Source organism: Electrophorus electricus, chromosome 6 (genome assembly GCF_041902795.1).
Source record: "Electrophorus electricus isolate QZ-2024a chromosome 6, ASM4190279v1, whole genome shotgun sequence".
Taxonomy (NCBI): Eukaryota; Metazoa; Chordata; class Actinopteri; order Gymnotiformes; family Gymnotidae; genus Electrophorus; species Electrophorus electricus.
The window spans coordinates 2,991,001-3,009,879 of NC_137502.1; the positions used below are offsets into that span (position 1 = coordinate 2,991,001).

The 18,879-nt window shown below is 49.6% G+C and overlaps 1 protein-coding gene across 1 annotated transcript; it reads right to left on the minus strand.

Moving 5' to 3' along the window:
* Positions 1 to 1,317: 1,317 nt before the first annotated feature.
* peds1a (plasmanylethanolamine desaturase 1a) lies at positions 1,318 to 17,110 on the minus strand. The gene is made up of 6 exons (XM_027029614.3): positions 16,615 to 17,110; positions 10,113 to 10,232; positions 9,461 to 9,552; positions 6,100 to 6,244; positions 5,473 to 5,685; positions 1,318 to 3,001 (listed from the first exon to the last, which is right to left on the minus strand). Exons 1-6 carry the CDS (start codon positions 16,772 to 16,774, stop codon positions 2,880 to 2,882), a joined length of 852 nt encoding a protein of 283 aa, XP_026885415.1. The 5' UTR covers positions 16,775 to 17,110; the 3' UTR covers positions 1,318 to 2,879.
* Positions 17,111 to 18,879: the final 1,769 nt, after the last annotated feature.

Genomic DNA, 18,879 nt, shown 5'->3' on the forward strand with positions numbered 1-18,879 from the left:
ATCATCTACAGAATGGCCGCTATCCTCTATTAAAACACACATAGACATTAGATTATATAACACACATTATGTGCAAACTTCCAGCACATTTTCGTCCACTCTTAAGATAAACTGTAGCCGTTGTTTTTGTGATGGCCTGGCTTGGAGTTGTGATTTGGTAACAGTTGGGGTGTGGGGTCTGGACTACCGATGAGTACTGGGCTGTACTGGTGTGCACTGGTGTCTCAGGACACAGAGAGGACCCCGTACATCTGTTTAAGCGCTCTAATTCTGAAAGCCCCAGCAACCGCACCCTTTGCGATAGACACAACCATCCATGGAGACAATAACGCATTAAAGGGAATCGTTTTGGCTGTTTTCTTTCAATAAAAATATTTAAGTAATAGTTTTGAATTATTTTTTAAATGTTGAGTTTTCCCCCTATACAAGTCTGGTGTTGAAATTTTGCTTCACTAAGTTCAGATGGCTGTTGTAAATTTCGCGCGCAGGTGTCCCTTATGCGTTAGCAGGGCAGCAGTAAAGGGGAACACTGTAAAAGTAATTGTTGTTTTGTTTGTTTTTTTTTGACAAACTATTCCTTTAACCTTAAATAAACTCCTGTTATCACGCACTGCTTGTATGTCTGTGACGAGTGCGCCATTCGGCCACTAGGCGGAGACAAAGACGTCATCGCCCAGCGGAATTACATCCCGTGAGCAAAAGTGCACGTGCATGGAACGGGCTGACGAACGTCTCGAGGATGAATAGGAACGAGAGCGTGCAGGCTGTGACTCGGAATATTACACCCTCGCGGGGTTCTCGCCTCTCCTGGGCTTATGAATGAGTCACGCTCATGGACGATGATCGACCTCGGTGGAAAGAACCCAGAATTAAAACCAAAAAGGACCAAACAAACCACGATAAAAGATGAAATGCAACTTACTAGATCTTTATTAACTCATACAGCTGGTAAAAACTGATTTAAGGCAGACTGGCAGCAAGCATTAGCTGCAAGATGGACAGTAAGAATAAATACAAGTCTGATTGTTTAATAAAAAAATAGAAAAATTATAAAGCCATAAAGGAAACAACCCCCCCCCCCCCCCCCCAACCAGTACAGCTATATGTATGACCTGTTGAGACAAAGTATTGTAACAGATGTGCTATGGCTGTATTCTTATTTTCAATGTCATCCAGCACAAGCTCTAGACTGTGTGTGTGTGTGTGTGTGTGTGTGTGTGTGTGTGTGTGTGTGTGTGTGTGTGTAGTGTGTGTGTGTGTATATATGTGTGTGTGTGTGTAGTGTGTGTGTGTGTATAGTGTGTGTGTGTGTGTGTGTGTGTGTGTGTGTGTGTGTATGTGTGTGTGAGTGTGTGTGTGTGTGTGTGTGTGTGTGTGTATATGTGTGTGTGTGTGTGTGTGTGTGTGTGTGTGTATATGTGTGTGTGTGTGTGTGTGTGTGTGTGTGTAGGCAGAAGGTTAAATGGTATGGAGAAATATTTGGTTACTTTTATCTCAATTTATATGAATAAATATAACTGGTTAAATTAAGCGTAAAGAACATTTGGTTAAAAATATTTCTCGCATAAAGCCTGCATTATATTTTCATATAATGATAATTTAACTGGACCTTTTACTGTAAAATCCTCATTTGAACCGCTAAATGTTCGATAAAAGCGCGGCTAACGTTACCCTAACATTAGACTACCATAAGATCAGTGTAGTCCAAATGTTAACCTTGTAACCTTTCACTGTCTGTCAGTGTCACGGGTTTAGTCCGGTGCTTCCTCTTTCAGCACTGCTACTGGCTGACCGGGCAGAGCGCGGGTCGAAGGTCACACGGTCTCTTCTGGACTGGGTCGTAGGACTGCATTTCGGCAGTTGGTTGTTGGCATAAGAACGTTGTTTGGACAGATAAAAAAAGAAGAGAAAATGGCTCCAAATGTGGCACTGCCTCTCCAAATCCAAAGTGATTGAGTGCAAGATTTTCTTTTTAATTCTGTGTTTTGAAATCAGGTTAAGCCATTATGAAAGTTAGTCGAAACTCGGGTTGGCTGCTCTCACCCAGAGCGCATCATCCCCAGAACATGGAACGCGGAATCTCCAGAACATGGAACAGATGTGTTTAAGGGCAGTGCATGCTGGGCTCACATGATCTGGGAAAACGTCTGGTTGGCGCCCTGGCGCCTGCTAGCCAACCGAACCCTTTCCCTGCGGTTTGAACTTCCCCGTCACCCTTCGGCTCAAAACGCAGGAAGTAGAATCCCAAGCAGGGTTCTGTTTCAGGCACGTGTCTGAATCCCGTCTGACCAGAGGACGTCCTGAGACAGAAGAACCCGCTTCTCATTAGACCCAAAACAGATGGCAACATCATGAGCAAATAAATAAATAAATAAATAGATAGATAGATAAATAAATAAGTAAATTAAAAAAAAGAATTCCCCCACCCCCGGAGAGCCCAACCTCCAGAGGATGTCCGTGGACATACAAGATCAGACATCTGAGAGAGTGATGGAGGCTGGAGACCGTGGAGAGTGAACGCAGGGAGGTGGAGTTCAGAGTGGCGTTAACGAAGCGCATCATGCTGTTGGCCCTGCAGAGCTGGGGTCCGCCTTCCGTGTCATGCTATTGGCCTGTGCCATTTCCTTTGCAACCTGTGTCTGGCTGAGAATCTTCGGGAGGAGGGACATGTGAGGACTGTGGTTGGAGACCTTGGAGACTACTGAAGGTCGAGAGGGATTCTGGAATGCCGTGTGGAGAGAGAGAAGCCTGGAGCGATGGAGGGAGGGAGCAGGTGAGCGAGGGATGGAACAGTGCTTTAGAACAGTGCTTATGGAGGAGAAGTGCGACAGGTGGAGGAGGAGAAGTGTGAAGGGTGGAGGAGATCCCCGTGGTGGGCCTCACTCCATCTTCTTGGCCCAGGCCATGTCATCACTGCGTGGCTTCTGTCCTGTTAGGCGCTCGACCAGCCACTCCAACCTCCTCCAGAATCCCAACCAGTCCAGTGGGTAATTAAGCCAACCTGAGAGAGAGAAAAACAGAATATTAGAGATACAGCTCAAAGTTAGTTAGTTCCAGAGCTACCCAGACAGAGGCAGCAGATACAACACGAGAAGGAGAAGGAAAAAAGGAGAAATCAGCAAAACTAACAAAAGATGGAAACAAGAAATACATCAGCATGGACAGCTGCCCCTGGTGGAGCTGATCCCAGGAGTCCACGCACACATTTACTGCTGTAAACACACACCTCCCACTCAGAGTAACACACACACACACCCCACTGGACTTTGCCATTTTTCCCATTCCTTCATACAGCACACACACCTCGGAGAAGTGTGTACCAATTCCCATCTTTAAAAGGCGGGCTTCTTTGATCTCTTACTGAACATGACATCACACACCACAACACACTCCAAGCACATACACACGCTTGTCTCCACACACAAAGCAAGTGTTTCACAATTTCAATACAGTGTGGAGAAAATAAAATGCATGTTTATCAAAACATTTATGTTAACTGAACTTTGACCGTAGAATCAAAGATCACATGGAAACTGAAAATGTGCGTATCATTATACAGATACACGTGAGCCTGACGACACCCGAGCGAAACCGCACACACCCTGCCATGTTTTGGCATGTAGACCGCCGAGATGTACACAGAGCACATGCAGCATGCTTACTGACCGCTGCTGGAGTGTGTGTGTGTGTGTGTGTGTGTGTGTGCGCGCGCATGTACATACATACATGTGTGAGAGTGCAAGTGTGTGTGCATCCCTCTGTGTATATATGCATGTGTGCATGCACGTGTGTGTATACACATGCATGTCTGTGTGCGCATTTGTGTATACATGTATGTGTGTGTGTGTGTGTATATGCATGTGTGCGTGCATGCGTGTGTGTGCATGTGTGCGTGTGTGTGTATGCATGTATGCATGTGTGCGTGCACGTGTGTGTGTGTATGCGTGTGTGCGTGCACGTGTGTGTGTATATACATGTGTGCGTGCATGCGTGTGTGTGCGCATGTGCGCGTGTGTGTATATGCATGTGTGCGTGCATGCGTGTGTGTGCATGTGTGCGTGTGTATATGCGTGTGTGCGTGCACATGTGTGTGTGTGCGTGCACGTGTGTGTGTGTGTGTGTGCGCGCGTGTGTGTGCGTGCGCGTGTGTGTGCGTGCACGTGTGTATGCGTGTGCGTGCACGTGTGTGTGTGTGTGCGCGCGTGCACGTGTGCGTGTGTATGCGTGTGCGTGTGTGTGTGTGTGCGCGTGCACGTGTGCGTGTGTATGCATGTGTGCGTGCACGTGTGCGTGTGTGTGTGTGCATGTGTGCGTGCACGTGTGTGTGTGTGCGTGCGTGCGGGGTCCTGCCGTGACCCTCTCATTGCAGGATTACACCAGTACAGCACGTCTTCTTGTGTGATTAGTCTCCTTTGTCTCCGTCTCTCTCAGTGTGTCTCCACGCAGGCCTGTTTGTTAGCACTGACAGCAGGTTGGCATTAAATATACATGGAGCTTGTCAGCTAGTGTGGCACACAAAGGCGTGCTGGGGCCCCGGGGAGCTGACGGAGAGGGTGGAGGAGCTAGACCCTCACTGCAAGCCTCCCTAGTGGGGGGAGAGAGGGAGAGAAGCACAGGGTGGTGGGAAAGAAGAAAAGAAAGAACTGAATGTATGAGAATGAGGGAGAAAGAAAGATGAGTGAACAGGAAGTAAAGACAGAGAGACAGAGGGAGTGAGAGATTAAAAATGTGTCAGAAAAAGAGAAGATAGACCCCTCCCCCCTCCTGCATCCATCACTCCCTCTCTTCACCAACCTGGGGTTATAGAGCTGAGAATAAGAGGACCTGCTCACTCTGTCCGCACACACACACACATATACACACACACACACACCACCCCCACACTCACATCTGTCGTCCACAGGGGCGCAGGGTGACGCACAAGCACCCCCGCTCCGCTCTCTCAAAGACACATATACCGCATACCGAGTGCTCCAGCCATCGCAGGGGTGTAATGCCTCCACACACACACACACACACACACACACACACACACACACACACACACACACACACACCCCTAAACTGTCTCTGCCTCCAAGCTATTTTTATCCGGCCATCTATCCATAACATCCATTGCAGACGAACACTTCTGCTGAAAAGATATTAAACGGGTCCAAAATAACAACATGGACTTAAGACGCCGGTACATCACACGGACCCTCCAGCTCCGGACAACACAGCACACTCCAATAACAATCTCACTCTGGAAATGCTACGTAACATTTTAACGGGACATTATAGTTTTTAACGAGTCTCTTCTGATAAAATTACTTTAGTCAGTTTCTAGATAACTGTCCATAAAGTATAAAGTATTCAGACAAACCACACCAAAGACAGAATTACACTTATGACCCATGAGGCGTGTTTGTGGAGGGCGTGTCTTCCTAAGGGGCATGGCCGCAAAAGGGGCATGGCCATGTGTGTACGTACCTGTCGTAATGCAGTAGTAGGTCTCGTGAGGTGACACGTGGTGGATCCGGTGATGCCTCCGGGGTAACACTAGGTGGCAGTCTTGCAGCAGGGTGACCCAGCGCGGCAAGCCAAAGTAGGAGTGGGACCACTTGTGGATCTGATTAGTCATAGTGACGAAGATGGCCAGTGCGAAGACGAAACAGTCCCAGGGGTAGGATTCAGGAAGGGCATCTGTGAGACGGACACCAGTGCCACACGTTCAATTATACGCAAATCAAAATAAAATGTGTCCTGGTTTTTAATAAGACGTTTTCCCGCCTTTGACTGGTCGGTTGATTTTTCGGTGGCCTTCACTCTTTGAATCCTGAGCCACGAGTTTCTTCCCAACATTTGGCAGATCGCACGGCACAGCTGTACCGTACGAACGCCGGGCGGTGCCGTCACACGGCGCAGCTGTATAGAAGGCAGGAGCTACAAGCGATGAAGTTTTCCTTTCTAGATGTCGCTTCTCTGTGTAGAAATCTAGTGGGCTGTATCCCACTTTTACGGGAGAGCCCCCACGCACTGACAGAGGAACACACACTCGGGCCAAGGAAAGCCACACAAAGTCACTCTGACCGGGAGTGTGTGTGTGTGTCTTCATACCTGGCGTGCTGGACCAGAACCTGCAGGCCATGTGGGCGAGAGGCGGGATGGTGATCATACAGTTGTCCCCGTTGGTTTCGATGAAGTCGTGGCGGGTAATGGCAGTGGGGTCAATGTGGTGCTCGCGGAACGGACGGATGAACGCCTGGACACATGGAGGTGGGCGAAGGTGAACGCCGGCAGGGAGAGAGAGAGGAAAACTGGAATAGCAGAATTACTGTTTCATTCCGTACCACACACAAGCATGAAAGACTCATCGGTAAAGTGTGTCACTGGATGCAGAGAAACTATTTCTAACCGACGCGCCTTTGTGAGAGCTGCGTACACACACAGAAACTCTACGTCCACAACTCTATATTGGGGGAGCAGGCAAAAAATATTATCCTGAAAGGTAAAGACGGGCGTGGAATTTAAGCTTTAACCAACAGGCGGGTGAGGGCAGGGCGAGGGCGGGGCTCCCGTGCGTGCGGGCTCCTGCGATTGGTTGGAGGGGGTACCCAGGACCGATGGCGACTGATAGAAGCGCTCTGGGGCGGCAGTGTTACCTAATGAAAGCCTAATGAAAGCGTGAGGGAACGCGCGGGCGTGCGAGCGGCTAACCCAGCGTCACACAGCACTGCCCCGCCGCTCAGATCCCGCGTCTCGAAAAAGCAGGACCCAGCGGCTCCTGCCACTCACGCTCGCGACAGCTGCGCCGAGACGGACGTCCGTCTGCGAGCGTGCGGGAGTCAGGAAATGAAAGGGGGCACGGGAAAGAATGACATAAACGACAAAGAGGAAGGAAAAAAAATACACACACACACACACACACACACACACACACACACACACGAATGAAGGTAAAGGGGGTGCGGGAAAGAATAGCATAAATGACAGAGATTGAAGAAAACACACACACTCACCTCACACACACACTCACACACACACACTCGCATACATGAAGGTAATTGATTACACACATACAATAAACAGGAACATGGTAATGTGCTTGGAGCCAAGGCAAGGCTTGTGTGTGTGTGTGTGTGTGTGTGTGTGTGTGTGTGTGTGTGTGTGTGTGTGTGGTAGGGAGGATGGTCATTATCGTGTATTTGAGGACAGAACTCGATCACACTAATATCCGAGGGCGTGAGGCTCAGCTCTGCTGGACTCAGGGAAACTATCTGCTAATATGACAATTATCTTCACCCCCAACCCCACCTCCACGGTCACCCCCACCCAACCCCGATTAAAAGAGGGCTTTGCTCCAGACGGCTCGCGGCACAAGTATGCAGGCGTGCCGGGCGTTTTCCCTGCTAATCCTGCATCTCTTCACGACCCAGCCCGCCCAGCCGAGACCTCAACAGCCTCACTCCTGTACGCTGCACTGCATCACCCTGGCAACCAGGCGTCCGATGGTCCCCTGGTCTCCCGCGGCCCCGGGGCCGGGGTGCGAGGGAAAGATTCATTTCACTCCATTTGGTTCCTTTCCTGTCCGTGCTGCTCTCCTAAGTGCCTGTTTAAAAACGCTCATTAGTGCCTCTGCCTTGCGTTGCCGAGACCGTGTTTGCACGCGTGGTCAGCGAGGCGCATACGGCTGTCTGCTAAGTGTCTTTAATCTGCCGGTTAAGAGTCTCTGAGCACGACGCTCGTCCGGGGGCCGTAAATTCTCCCGCTCTTTTTGTAGTCCGTCCCTCCCAGGTGGCATATCCTAATTATCCTCGACAGCAGAAGGAACGGCAGTAGCCACAGAGCTGGGGGGGGAAGAGCCCCTCCCTCTTGGTTCAGTGGGGGATGGGGGGGGGTTGGGCGGGGGCGGGCTGGGCTGGTTAATGACACTGATGGAGACCAATGAAAACGAGGGCTGGACACGGGTGGGCGGAGCTTGGGGGGGGGGCAGACACATCACAGGACACAGCAGTGAGACAGACCCAGAACACAGACCCAGGACAGCAGTGAGACAGACACAGGACACAGCAGTGAGACTGGCCGAACTCTGAGGGTCAGACGGCCTGAGCCGTTTTCCACGGAACCTGGAGGTCGGATGTCTATGCCCCGTTCACCTGCCTCCACCCGCAACACAGCGACCTGTGTCAACCAAAACACACAAGCACGCCCAAATTCCTCACCAAACACCTGTCCAGCCCAAAACGCAAGGGCCAGATTCTTTTTAATTGGACCGGCAGAAGGTGACCTTTTCTCTGATTGGACGAGGAAAGGGCGACTCTGGCCTGCATTAATTCAAGCCTCCTGGGTATCCCTGGCCCCTGGGGGACAGGACGTGGGATGGTGGAGTGGGGTGTTCCGGCTCGGAGCGCCAGGAATGCAGCAGCGGCATAACCCCCCTCGGGATTCCCTGGCATTTTCCCTTCATCCAGCCAGGAGTCTAGTAAACCACAACAGACCAATAACACCACGGCTGCTGTGAAAATTAAACAGGGTCATTTGTTAAAATCAAACACGCTAATATGCTAACAGGCCACACTGGATGCAAGATGCGTGTTTGCAGGTAGAACACATAGAACGGATTTGAGTGAGAACGTGTCTCCTTTAACACCAGTCCAGGAGACCTGCCTATGTTACTAGTATGGGCTTAATTAAACGCCTCATGTTGGAATTTACCTCATCAAACCTCAGCGCACCAACCTGGAAATGACTGCCAACATCCTTCAGGAGAAGATGAACAAAACTCAAAATAGGTCTAAACAGACTGTGCTATGTTAGATCTAAACAGTACTGCCGTACGGTAGGTCTAAACAGACTGTTGTATGGTAGGGGTGTTTCTTTCATAGAGCAGGAATGTCACAAATGCTTGTAACACATCAAATTAAAAAAAAAAAAAAATCACAGCTGTTCCAATACTAGAAGCCACTTGAGAAACTCCAGGCCTATTCCAACAGCTCCAAAATCCAGGAGAAATTCAGCAAGCTTCCCTCCGGACTATAGTATTACTGCACGTACAGACACAACACATGTAGACATGATACGAGGAACATTTACCCAGCACTGTTCTGGTAGCTTGTCTGTTCTCAAAGTCAACTTCCAAATTTAGCAGGACAAAAATACCTGAACAGATAACTGAGTTTTTAAAAAGTGCCCGTCCTTGTGAACAGAGGGTCTCTGGTCATTCCATTACTTTACAAATCTAGGTTTTCTTTTTTTGGTTTGGTTTGGTTCATGGAATTTGGAGTGCCCCTCCACTTCTGCTGTGGTCCTGGTGACTGTGACCTTCTCCTGGTCTTCAACACTTACCACGTTCTCCACATCACCCCAGTTCCATGTGACCTTCAGCGGTTCTGCGTGACCTCCTTTACGGCGCCAGCGGTGGCCCCATCTCAGCGGTGAACTGACCTCAGGTCAGACGCTGGCCCTGACGCTCACTCACCCTGCCGATGACGGGGATGTCCACGGAGCCCCAGGTGTCTGCCGCCCAGTGGACGAGCCCAGAGGCAAAATCTGCGGTCATGATGCCAGCCACTGCCAGGACCCCGAGCATGTAGGAAGAGGAGTTGTTAGTCGGGGATTGCAGCCAGTGAATGACAGTAGAACACATGCACTCATCAGTCGCTCAGCCTGAGAGGGAGATAAACAGGGGGTGTGGCCAAGTACTGGGTAATCTGCATAATTTATTATAACGCACTCAAGCAAAAATACTAACTGCTACGCGATATGTTTCTTAAATCTCTCTCGACCCCCATCAAATGTGTAACAATATCAACAAGGATACAGTCAGAGACTGAAAGCAAGACCTGAAGATTTCACAAAAGCACTGGTGTGACACTGGAGGAAAACGCCTGGTACTGCCACCCACAGGCCAGGTGGCACTTTTGTGCCTCTGACCTCCCTCCAGGAGCCTGGGCACGACGGCTTTACGTGGGCGATTTTTCTGCATCTCCGCACCTGGGACTTCCAGCAGGGCCCCAGGGGTTAACGAAAAGGGGTCAACAGAGGGACACATTTTCAACCTCAGCTGAGGCGACTGCAGCGTGGCGGCCTTCAGGCGGCTCCTGGCGGGGCAGACGGGTGACACCACTCACCGATGCCAAAGATGATTCTGGAGATGTGCGCCGTGGAGAAGTTGATGAGGAGGAAGATAAAGTTGATGAAGAAGAGCGAGAGGCACAAAATTACACAGATCCACTCCTGCAGACGCTTCCCTGCAAAGAGCACACACACACACACACACACACACACTCGAGTATATGTCTAGTCCATATAAATAAGGGTTACCGCTACACCTTGGTCTTCAGGTGAATGTGATGTTAATTCCTAATTCAGAATAAGTACCATAAACACCTAAATTTATAATTCACAGTGGGACGGACTTGTACACAATAACATTAAAGCTTGAATTCAGGAGCACAACCGTGTCTCATTAAGGGACGTGCGGTTCAAAGGTCACAGACATTAGCAGCATGAGCTCAGAAACAGAAGCAGACAGCGACGCGCAGACCTCTGAAAGGTCATCAGGGTCAACAGACTGGAGATGTGTGGGTGTGGGTGTGCGCGTCCCATTATGCTGAGTGCTCGGGAGTAATCATCTGGATGAAGACATGTTGTAGGGTGAGCCCAGGGTCACGACCTCCAGCGACAGTCGTGTGGACCCGACACAGCTAAAAACATACAGGTCAGCTGTGAGGTCAAAACAGGGCTGGACAAGACCACCATGCTGGTCAGGCGAGAGAGAGAGAGAGAGAGAGAGAGAGATTACCGTACTGCATAATTCACTCCAGCTCTGTCCTCCAGACACTGAGCGTGTGTCTGTCTCCATCACCTCATTTTCATTAGTTTGAATATTCAGCTGTTAACCACAGGAAACCATTTGTTTCTCCTACTCTTCTTTCTTATATTGTCATGGTTGAACAGCTAGTTTAAACTTTAATACCATTAGAGGATGTGTCCTGAGAAGCTGGAGGAGTCTGAGAAGAGGATATTAATGACACACGCCCACGCACACACTCCATGATCACCTTACCTAATGCCACTGTGCTGGATATTTCATATCTTCACAACGATATCCAGCGGGCCTTCCACCTGAGAAGGCCGACCCCGTGACCCACAGCGTGGGCAGAGCTCAACTGAGACACCTGTTCCGACACCACAGGAGTCACGTGACACCCGGGCTGGCCCTGCTCTGGTCCGCTCCGCAGAGAGCAGGTAGCGGTGTGACTGAGACGTGGCGTCATCTTCATGTGTTTGTGAGCGGCGGCGCGTGGTCAGGCGGCAGATCGGTGTTAGCCAGGCGTGTACACACACTCCACACCCTCACACCCTCCACATGCACAGCAACAGGGTGGGTTCTGGAAGCTGGGCGAGGCCTGCGCGGATGTTGTTTAACACACCGAGTGCAGAGTTGGGCAGCACGTGGGACTCACACACGGACCTGCTGGACAGGACGGCATCGAGGACACCTCCAGACTCACAAGAGCTCTAACAGAAAAGGCATTTACACATGTACATGTTCATCATCCATCTACTGTGTAACACACACACTCACACACATGCAATCTCTCTTTCTCTCTCTCTCTCTCTCACACACACACAGGTACATGCAATCTCTCTCTCACACACACAATGTTTCATACACACACACACACACACACACACACACACGCGCAATCTTTCACACACACATACATACAGACACATTCATGCAATCTCACACTCTCCCACACACACACACACACACACACACACACACACACACACGTAGCAGTCACTCTGCTGACCGGTGATCAGTGTCAGTGGTTGGATGCAGGTGCTCCCCTGGGTGAGGGCAGAAACTAGGCCAAGTCTCCACAGAGCCACCAACAACACCGCCATCACGCGCACACAGCCGGCCCGCCGGGCCCCGGGCCCTGGGCCCCACGCTCATTAATACAGCACCCGACAACAACGCCTTCCCCAGCACAGCCCAGCACCAATCACTCACGCCGCCAGCCCCGGCACCGGGAATTAACCTGCGAACGGCCGGGGGGAGGCCGGGGGAGGGGCGGGAGGATGAAGGGGCGCTAATAGGCTGAAATTAATCAACGACGGCTGATTGGACGCAGAGGGGAGGCAGGGGTGCCAAACAACAGCCTGTGAATGCTAATGGCTCGCTCGCAGTCTCCCCGAGCACGCCCGATGCACTCCCATCGCGAGAAATGGAGTGTCCCACTGGCGGGACATGAAAAAACTCCACTGTCCTAACAGTTCTGTAACTGTCCCAACAGTTCTGTACATCATCAATTGTTCAAAATTTTGTTTAAGTACTTAAACAGAGGCTGTAAGTTACAGTATGGGTTATATAAGTTATGTAGGGGTTATATAGGGGTTATGTAGGGGTTATAAAGGAGTTATGTAGTAGTTATATATGAGTTATGTAAGGTTATGTAGTAGTTATGTACGGGTTATGTTAAAGGTCATCAGGAGTAGGATCACCAGGGTTAAAGGTCATTAGGAGTATGTGAGTGTGAACAGGAAGATGCTCTGTGTGCAGAGGCGAGACGCCTGCACAAGTGTGTGTGTGTGTGTGTGTGTGTGTGTGCAGTGCTGTCTCTATTTCTGAGTCAACAAAAGGCTCCTTTCTTCTGTTGGGCTCCCTGATTGTGCGTTGGTGCTGGATGACACAGAGAACAGACAGCCCCACCAGCTGGACGTGGGCACAGCCACGGCGCCAGCCGGACCCTGGGTGGCGGCCTCCCCGTGGGTCCAGCCGGCATGCCGTGAGCCTGAGATACTCTCATGCTCACCCTGTGCCAGGGCTCCTTCCCTGGGGTAAATATGACCAGTGTGGAGGGGTAGAATATCAGAAGGATATATGTGTGGTAGACACACGTGAGCGCACGTCTGCCCCCGGCCAGACCTCAGCACGTCCGTCTTCAGTTGGAGGACAGAGCAGAGGGTGAAAGAGACACGTGCATAGATCAAAACAGATCAGTCACAGGCCCTGATCCTCTCATCCCATCTCAGTGGACATCACCACTTGGGACACGTATGCGCACACACACGCACACACAAAGACTGCATATATATGTTTCATTTTTACGCTACCTCCTGTAAAAAAACAGCAAGGCAACCTCAACGGTAGGATCACAGCCCTGTACCGATCAGCGCATCACGGCCCTGTACCGATCAGCGCATCAGCCCTGGAGCACATGCTCTGCTGTCTGACATGGACAGAGGCGAGGACATGTGTGCAGTTACACCACCCTGCTAACCACAACACATAATGGAAAATAATGGCACACACACACAAGCACATCCACACACACACAGACAGACACAGACACACACAGACACAGACACACACAGGTACACACACACCTATTAATACCTCTCATGTAACAACAATCCAAGGTCAACCTGTTTGGATGAACGACTGAGCCGATGCGTCTCTCAGTCACAAGGTTTGTTCCCTCCACGTTCCTCTGTGTCTGTGGCTGCTGCGTCCATATCCGGACTGCCGTCCTCCTAAAAGTCCAACTTATCTGGCTGTGAAGTCAGGAGTTCGTATCTGATGTGAGGACTGTGTGTGTGGGGAGCGGATTTTAGAATATTAACAAACTCACAGTGGAGCCACTTCCCTAAGAACTCGGCACTAAATCCGGAGCGGATTAAAGAACGCACCGGGCTCAAAGAGCTCCGGAATGGAATTCAGATAATAGTAATTATACAGCCCCCCTCACCCCCCCCCAACCGCCACCACACCACCTGAAGTGCCGAGGAAAGCTGCAGGAGACCCCATCAAATATTAACACCAGGCTGTGTGGCTGATGCACTAAAGCACTGCCCTGGTCCACCTCTGTGCGCGTGCGTGTGCCTGATCACATACGCGATCACAGGAATTTAGAAAATCTGTGGTGAGAACAAGTAGTTGACTCACAGTGTGTGTGTGTGTGTGTGTGTGTGTGTGTGTGATTAAGCGAATAGCTATACAAGTACTGCTGCACACAGGGCTTGAGATCCTAATGCTTTTAGCACCTGGTGTGTATATAAAGGTGGCTCACAGGTGGAGCGGGTGGAGGCCCCCTTGCTCCGTCCTCCAGCGCGTGGAGCGGCCGTGGTGTACGGACCGAACCTCCCTGACCCCAGTCTGACCCTGTGCCTCCATAACGCCGGCTCTCCCGTCCAGCTCAGACGTACGGAGACCGGCTGACTGACCAGCTGGGTCCTGAACCCGTGACCTTTTGACCTTTTCGGTCAGGAGTCTGGGGGCATCCGCCGGGTGGGTGTGCAGGTGCAGGCTGAGCGAGCGCCGGCCTGCCAAAGAGGAGGATGAGGATGGCTAAATTATTCAAAAGCCTTCATCTGCTCCGTCCTTCTCTATAGCGCACGTGCGGGACGGGCGGGGGCAATGGCACAGCATGCACCTGAGCTGGGCGGGACAGCAAGCCACGCATCCTGCACGGATAAAGGTCACGCATTACTGCGGCTCGGAGGTCTCCGCCGGCCTCTAAATAACACCTGCAGCAGGAGGCTTTCCACGGCGGTGCAAACACACTTTGGTCTGCTGCTGACCATAGAGCCTCCTTGAAAACTATCTGAACCTTTCAGAGAGTCAAAACGCCTCCCCAGGCCTCCAGAGCAGCAGTGGTTACCTTCTCACTCGCCAGCCTACACACCCTCGCCCTCCTCCCTCAGCGCAGGGAGTCCAGCTTCACCGGAGTGGCGTGGACCACACCTTTACCCTCTAACCCTTTCTGTCTTCCAGTGACTTGAAATGTAAAGGCTGAGAAGTTCAACACAATCTCACAGTTTCATCTACCTGAGGCAACAGGCGAGGGTGGAAGACACTGTTTGTGTGTGTGTGTGTGTGTGTGTGTGTGTGTGTTAGAGATCACCACCATAAACAAACACCAAAGTGTTTATAAAAATAGAGAATGCAGGTTGAAATGCAGCAGCAGGCACGTCTACCAGCGCTAAACACTCATCCTGGGAGGCTGGACTACACACGACACCGGAACCCACAGAGCAAACAGTGTCGACCCGATCCAGACACAGATACACGCAAAGACTGTGGCCATGAACACCTGCAGAGTAGGGCAACTCGATCTTCTGGGGCACTAGTGGTGTAGCAGTAGATCAATTTACACCCCGCCCCATCCCTGCAACACACAGACAGGCAGAAGTGTCCCAGTGATCTTAGCCAGGCATGTGCTGGACACTGTGTGTTGGCTTCTGGGCAGCAGTGCTGAGTGCAGAGAGCAGGTGTGTGTGTGTGATGCGTTGGCATCTGGCCGGGCGCTGTGTCCAGCGCCACCCCATCCTGTGTCCACCCCATCCTGGGGTGGCAGTGACAAGCTCCGCACGCCTTCCAGCACAACGAAGCTTCATCAGTTCTGTTGCTGTCCCGAGCGCCGGCACACACACACACACACACACACGTCGCAAAGTCACAGATGAAGAAAAGTTCAATTTAGAGACATCCCGCAGAAGATCAGAAGCCTCGTTCTGAAAACCCGACACTTCAAGTATCTGCAAGTGACCTCAACAGCACTACAGCGGGTGGTGAGGGTGGAGGAGGTGGGGGTGTTAGGGTGGAGGACGGGTGGTGTTAGGGTGGTGGTAACTGAATGAGAGATTATAGTAAGTTTAAACACATGTGCACTTCCTTTGAGGTTCCCACGGACAATCCCCCCCCCTCACAGCACCTGGGCAAACCCAGCTAGGACCATCCAACACTCCTATCCTCAGTCCCCTGTTGTCTGCAGAGACAGATACTACCTCTTATTAACCCTGCAAAACTCCCCCACCCAACACCCCCAACGCAAAGTAAACAAGGGTGTTCCGTGGCGACACACGCCCACCAGCGCCTGGTGACGGTACCAAGCAGTCCCCGAAACAAGTGATGGTGATTGCTTCCAACAGCATCCTGTACTAGACACATCTCTCACGCACTCTTTCTCCGAGACAACGTGAGGGTTCTCCAGCTCTGCTCCATCAGGCCCAAAGGTGACTGAAGTCTGTGCTGAAACACGCATTCATGTGTCCACCACAGCCCTTTCACGCCCGCGTCGGGCTGACAACCTGCCAGTTGACAAGCGTTAACAAAACAGCACTTCCCTTGTTGAGGTAAACGATGCTTTTAGCAAGAAAGTGGCAACGACCAGGTACTGTTTTTCAAATGCTGCTTTTGGGGTAATTCAGGACATTTAACGTGCACAAAAGGTTATCGTTTCCGTCAAGTTCCAGTTGTCGTAAGCTTCCCAAATCTCAATTTAACACGCACTTTCTAGAACTTCACTGGCAACTCACTTGATTGTACTTATATACAAGGTTAAAGCACAATTTTGAGACTTTTATCAAACATGCACATACAGCAGCTTGTATGGGTCTACCCATTAAACACCGACCGCAAATGTTTCGTTCAGGCGAACCAAAACTTTGCCAACGTAAGAAGACGACGATTTTTACAGTTGTGCTGTCAATCTGGCCTTACCAAAGTAAGACAAACCTAGATTTGATTGATTTATTTGTTTTGGCTTTAGCAACAAATCAGGCGAGCGAAAGGATCAGATGACTTGTCTGTGTGGCTGCCAGCGCCCGTCCTCTTACCCGGAGAGTACAGGGTGGCGAGTTGGCGGGCCCCGGCGTGCTGAGGTCCCCAGCGTGGCGCGCTGCTGCGGGCGGCCGCTCCGTGCTCGTTCCCGTTCGGGTCCTCCTCTGCCATAGATCGGTGTCTGATCTCCGTCTCGGACAGCAGCGACGCTGCCATGCCGTCTGAAAGTGCACAAGCTGCGCTAACGAAGGACTGGCCGGCCCTTGTCTGCAGGGTGACACTCCTGCGCTTTTACGCGAAGGGTGGCAAGGTGACACCCCTGCGCTTTTACGCCAAAAGGGGAGCCGACAAGAGGAGCCACAAACACCCGGAACTGAAACAGCTACGCACGGTGTGGGCAGGCAAAACAGTCGTTTCGCGTTTGTGTATTTTACCAGACTTTTTTTTAAGGTAACGTATGGGAAAAAACACGAACGTTTGAACACATAACTGTCAGCCCTTAAACGAGCCCATGGATCGCAATTAAGATAATAATTCGGACAACTTTTCCATTCCTATCTGGTCTAGTGAGAGTGTATCTAGGGATAATCTTAAAAGTTCCAATATTAACGTGGAGGGGAATACGATAATGGTCTAATTGATTAAGAACTGTACAATTAAGAAGATCGTTTGGACTTTTTTGGACTGACACTTGAACGTGAAATGTTTAAGACTTTTATACCTTGGGTATTTTGTTAATACTATCAACAAATGTTTAAGTACTACAGTCTCTACACTTTCACTGCAATTGTAAAGTGTTGACGGCCCCTTACTTTTCCGGCGCGTCAGTGATTGCAGTTCGTGTTGGTTTCTCAAGCCCGGGGTTGAATGTGCAAGAATTACTCGTAAAAAGACCTTCGTGCATCGCGTTTCTTTACGTTATCTTCTTGAAACTTAGTCGTGTGTGTAAAACTAAAAAGGACGCCTTCAAATGAAGGTTATACATCTCATCTTGACGTCCCCAAGACCCCCTACACAACCCTTACCTGGACCAGCGAGTGCCTACGTGCCCCTCAGATCTTAAAAGATGGATGTGATGAGTTTAGTTTGCATGCTCACACCTCTTTAACATGCGGAATACCTTCCTTACAGACGACCAACGGAGTAAAAGCTATCCAGGCCAGCTGTCTACAGCTCACAAACCTGACAGTGAAGAATAAACCAGTGGTGACGTGAAATACAGAGCAAAGAGCCTACAGGCGTTAGTGGGGACAACCGGGATGCAAAAGTTTTTCATTTGTAAAATTATTTTCATTCTAGTTTTTATTATTATAACCAGTTTCTTAACAAGTGTAAACAATTATTAACAGTTTTTCTTATCGATTATGTTATATTTTAAAACAAAAAGACAGCAACAAATTGGATGACAAATTGCTGGTAAATTGTGATAGATTAGGGACAGGGTCAGATTTCTCACTGGGGAATAGGGAAGGATGGAAATAAAATGAAATAAAAATATGTGTGTCCTTTCTTCTGATCTCTTCTGCCTGGTAGACAGTAAATCCCATTTTACTGAAGAAAGACGGGTTCCCACAAACACTGTCAAAGTCTGGTGGATAACTGAGAAAGAATGAATGCACTAAGATTAAATACACACACCGCTCCTGTTAGAATATTGGAGATGGGTGCTGTTGCACTTCATGAAAAACTTTACACTGTGCAGAAGCATTTTCACTGCATTTTACAGTCACTTTGTGAGACCAGTTTAACACTTTTCCAGGACAGGCATTTTTACAAATATGGCATGAAAAAATAATGTCATATTTGTAGACAAAAAAACAAAACAACCCAAACTGTGTTTAGATCTACTGTTTTGTACTCAGAATATCCTTTTTTTTTTTTTTTTTTTTTTCAAGGATTTGATATATTAGCATTTCGGAAGACTCACAGCAGGCCTGAAATGTGAAGTACTAGATTCCTGATTTAAAAACATTCCACATTTACACAACATATAAAGCCCCAGAACTCCACTTCCACATGGTAATGGTCTCAAACATTTGATGTAGAAAAGCCCAGATTATTTATTTAGACAGATTCCACAGAGCATTTTGCTTCCAAACCATAGGAATGAGATGAAATAGCTCCATTTGGAAAATTTTTCCCCTGCTCATTAAAAATGATTGAATATTAATTATTAATATTGTAGTAGCATAAAGATGGACCAGAATCCACACTGTGTGGAAAAAAAGCTTTACTGAATTTAAAATTTAGTCTAAATTCAACCTGTTTGAAACAGACATTCAAGCATAACCTAATTCAGAATAACCCAGTTAACACCACTT

Coding starts and splice junctions, on each gene's coding strand:
- peds1a (XM_027029614.3), bottom strand. CDS start 16,774: ATGGCAGCGTCGCTGCTGTCCGAGACGGAGATCAGACACCGATCTATG. Junction 9,553..10,112: donor CAGAATCATCTTTGGCATCG/GTGAGTGGTGTC, acceptor GGGTCCTGGCAG/TGGCTGGCATCATGACCGCA. Junction 6,245..9,460: donor ACATCCCCGTCATCGGCAGG/GTGAGTGAGCGT, acceptor CCATGTGTCCAG/GCGTTCATCCGTCCGTTCCG.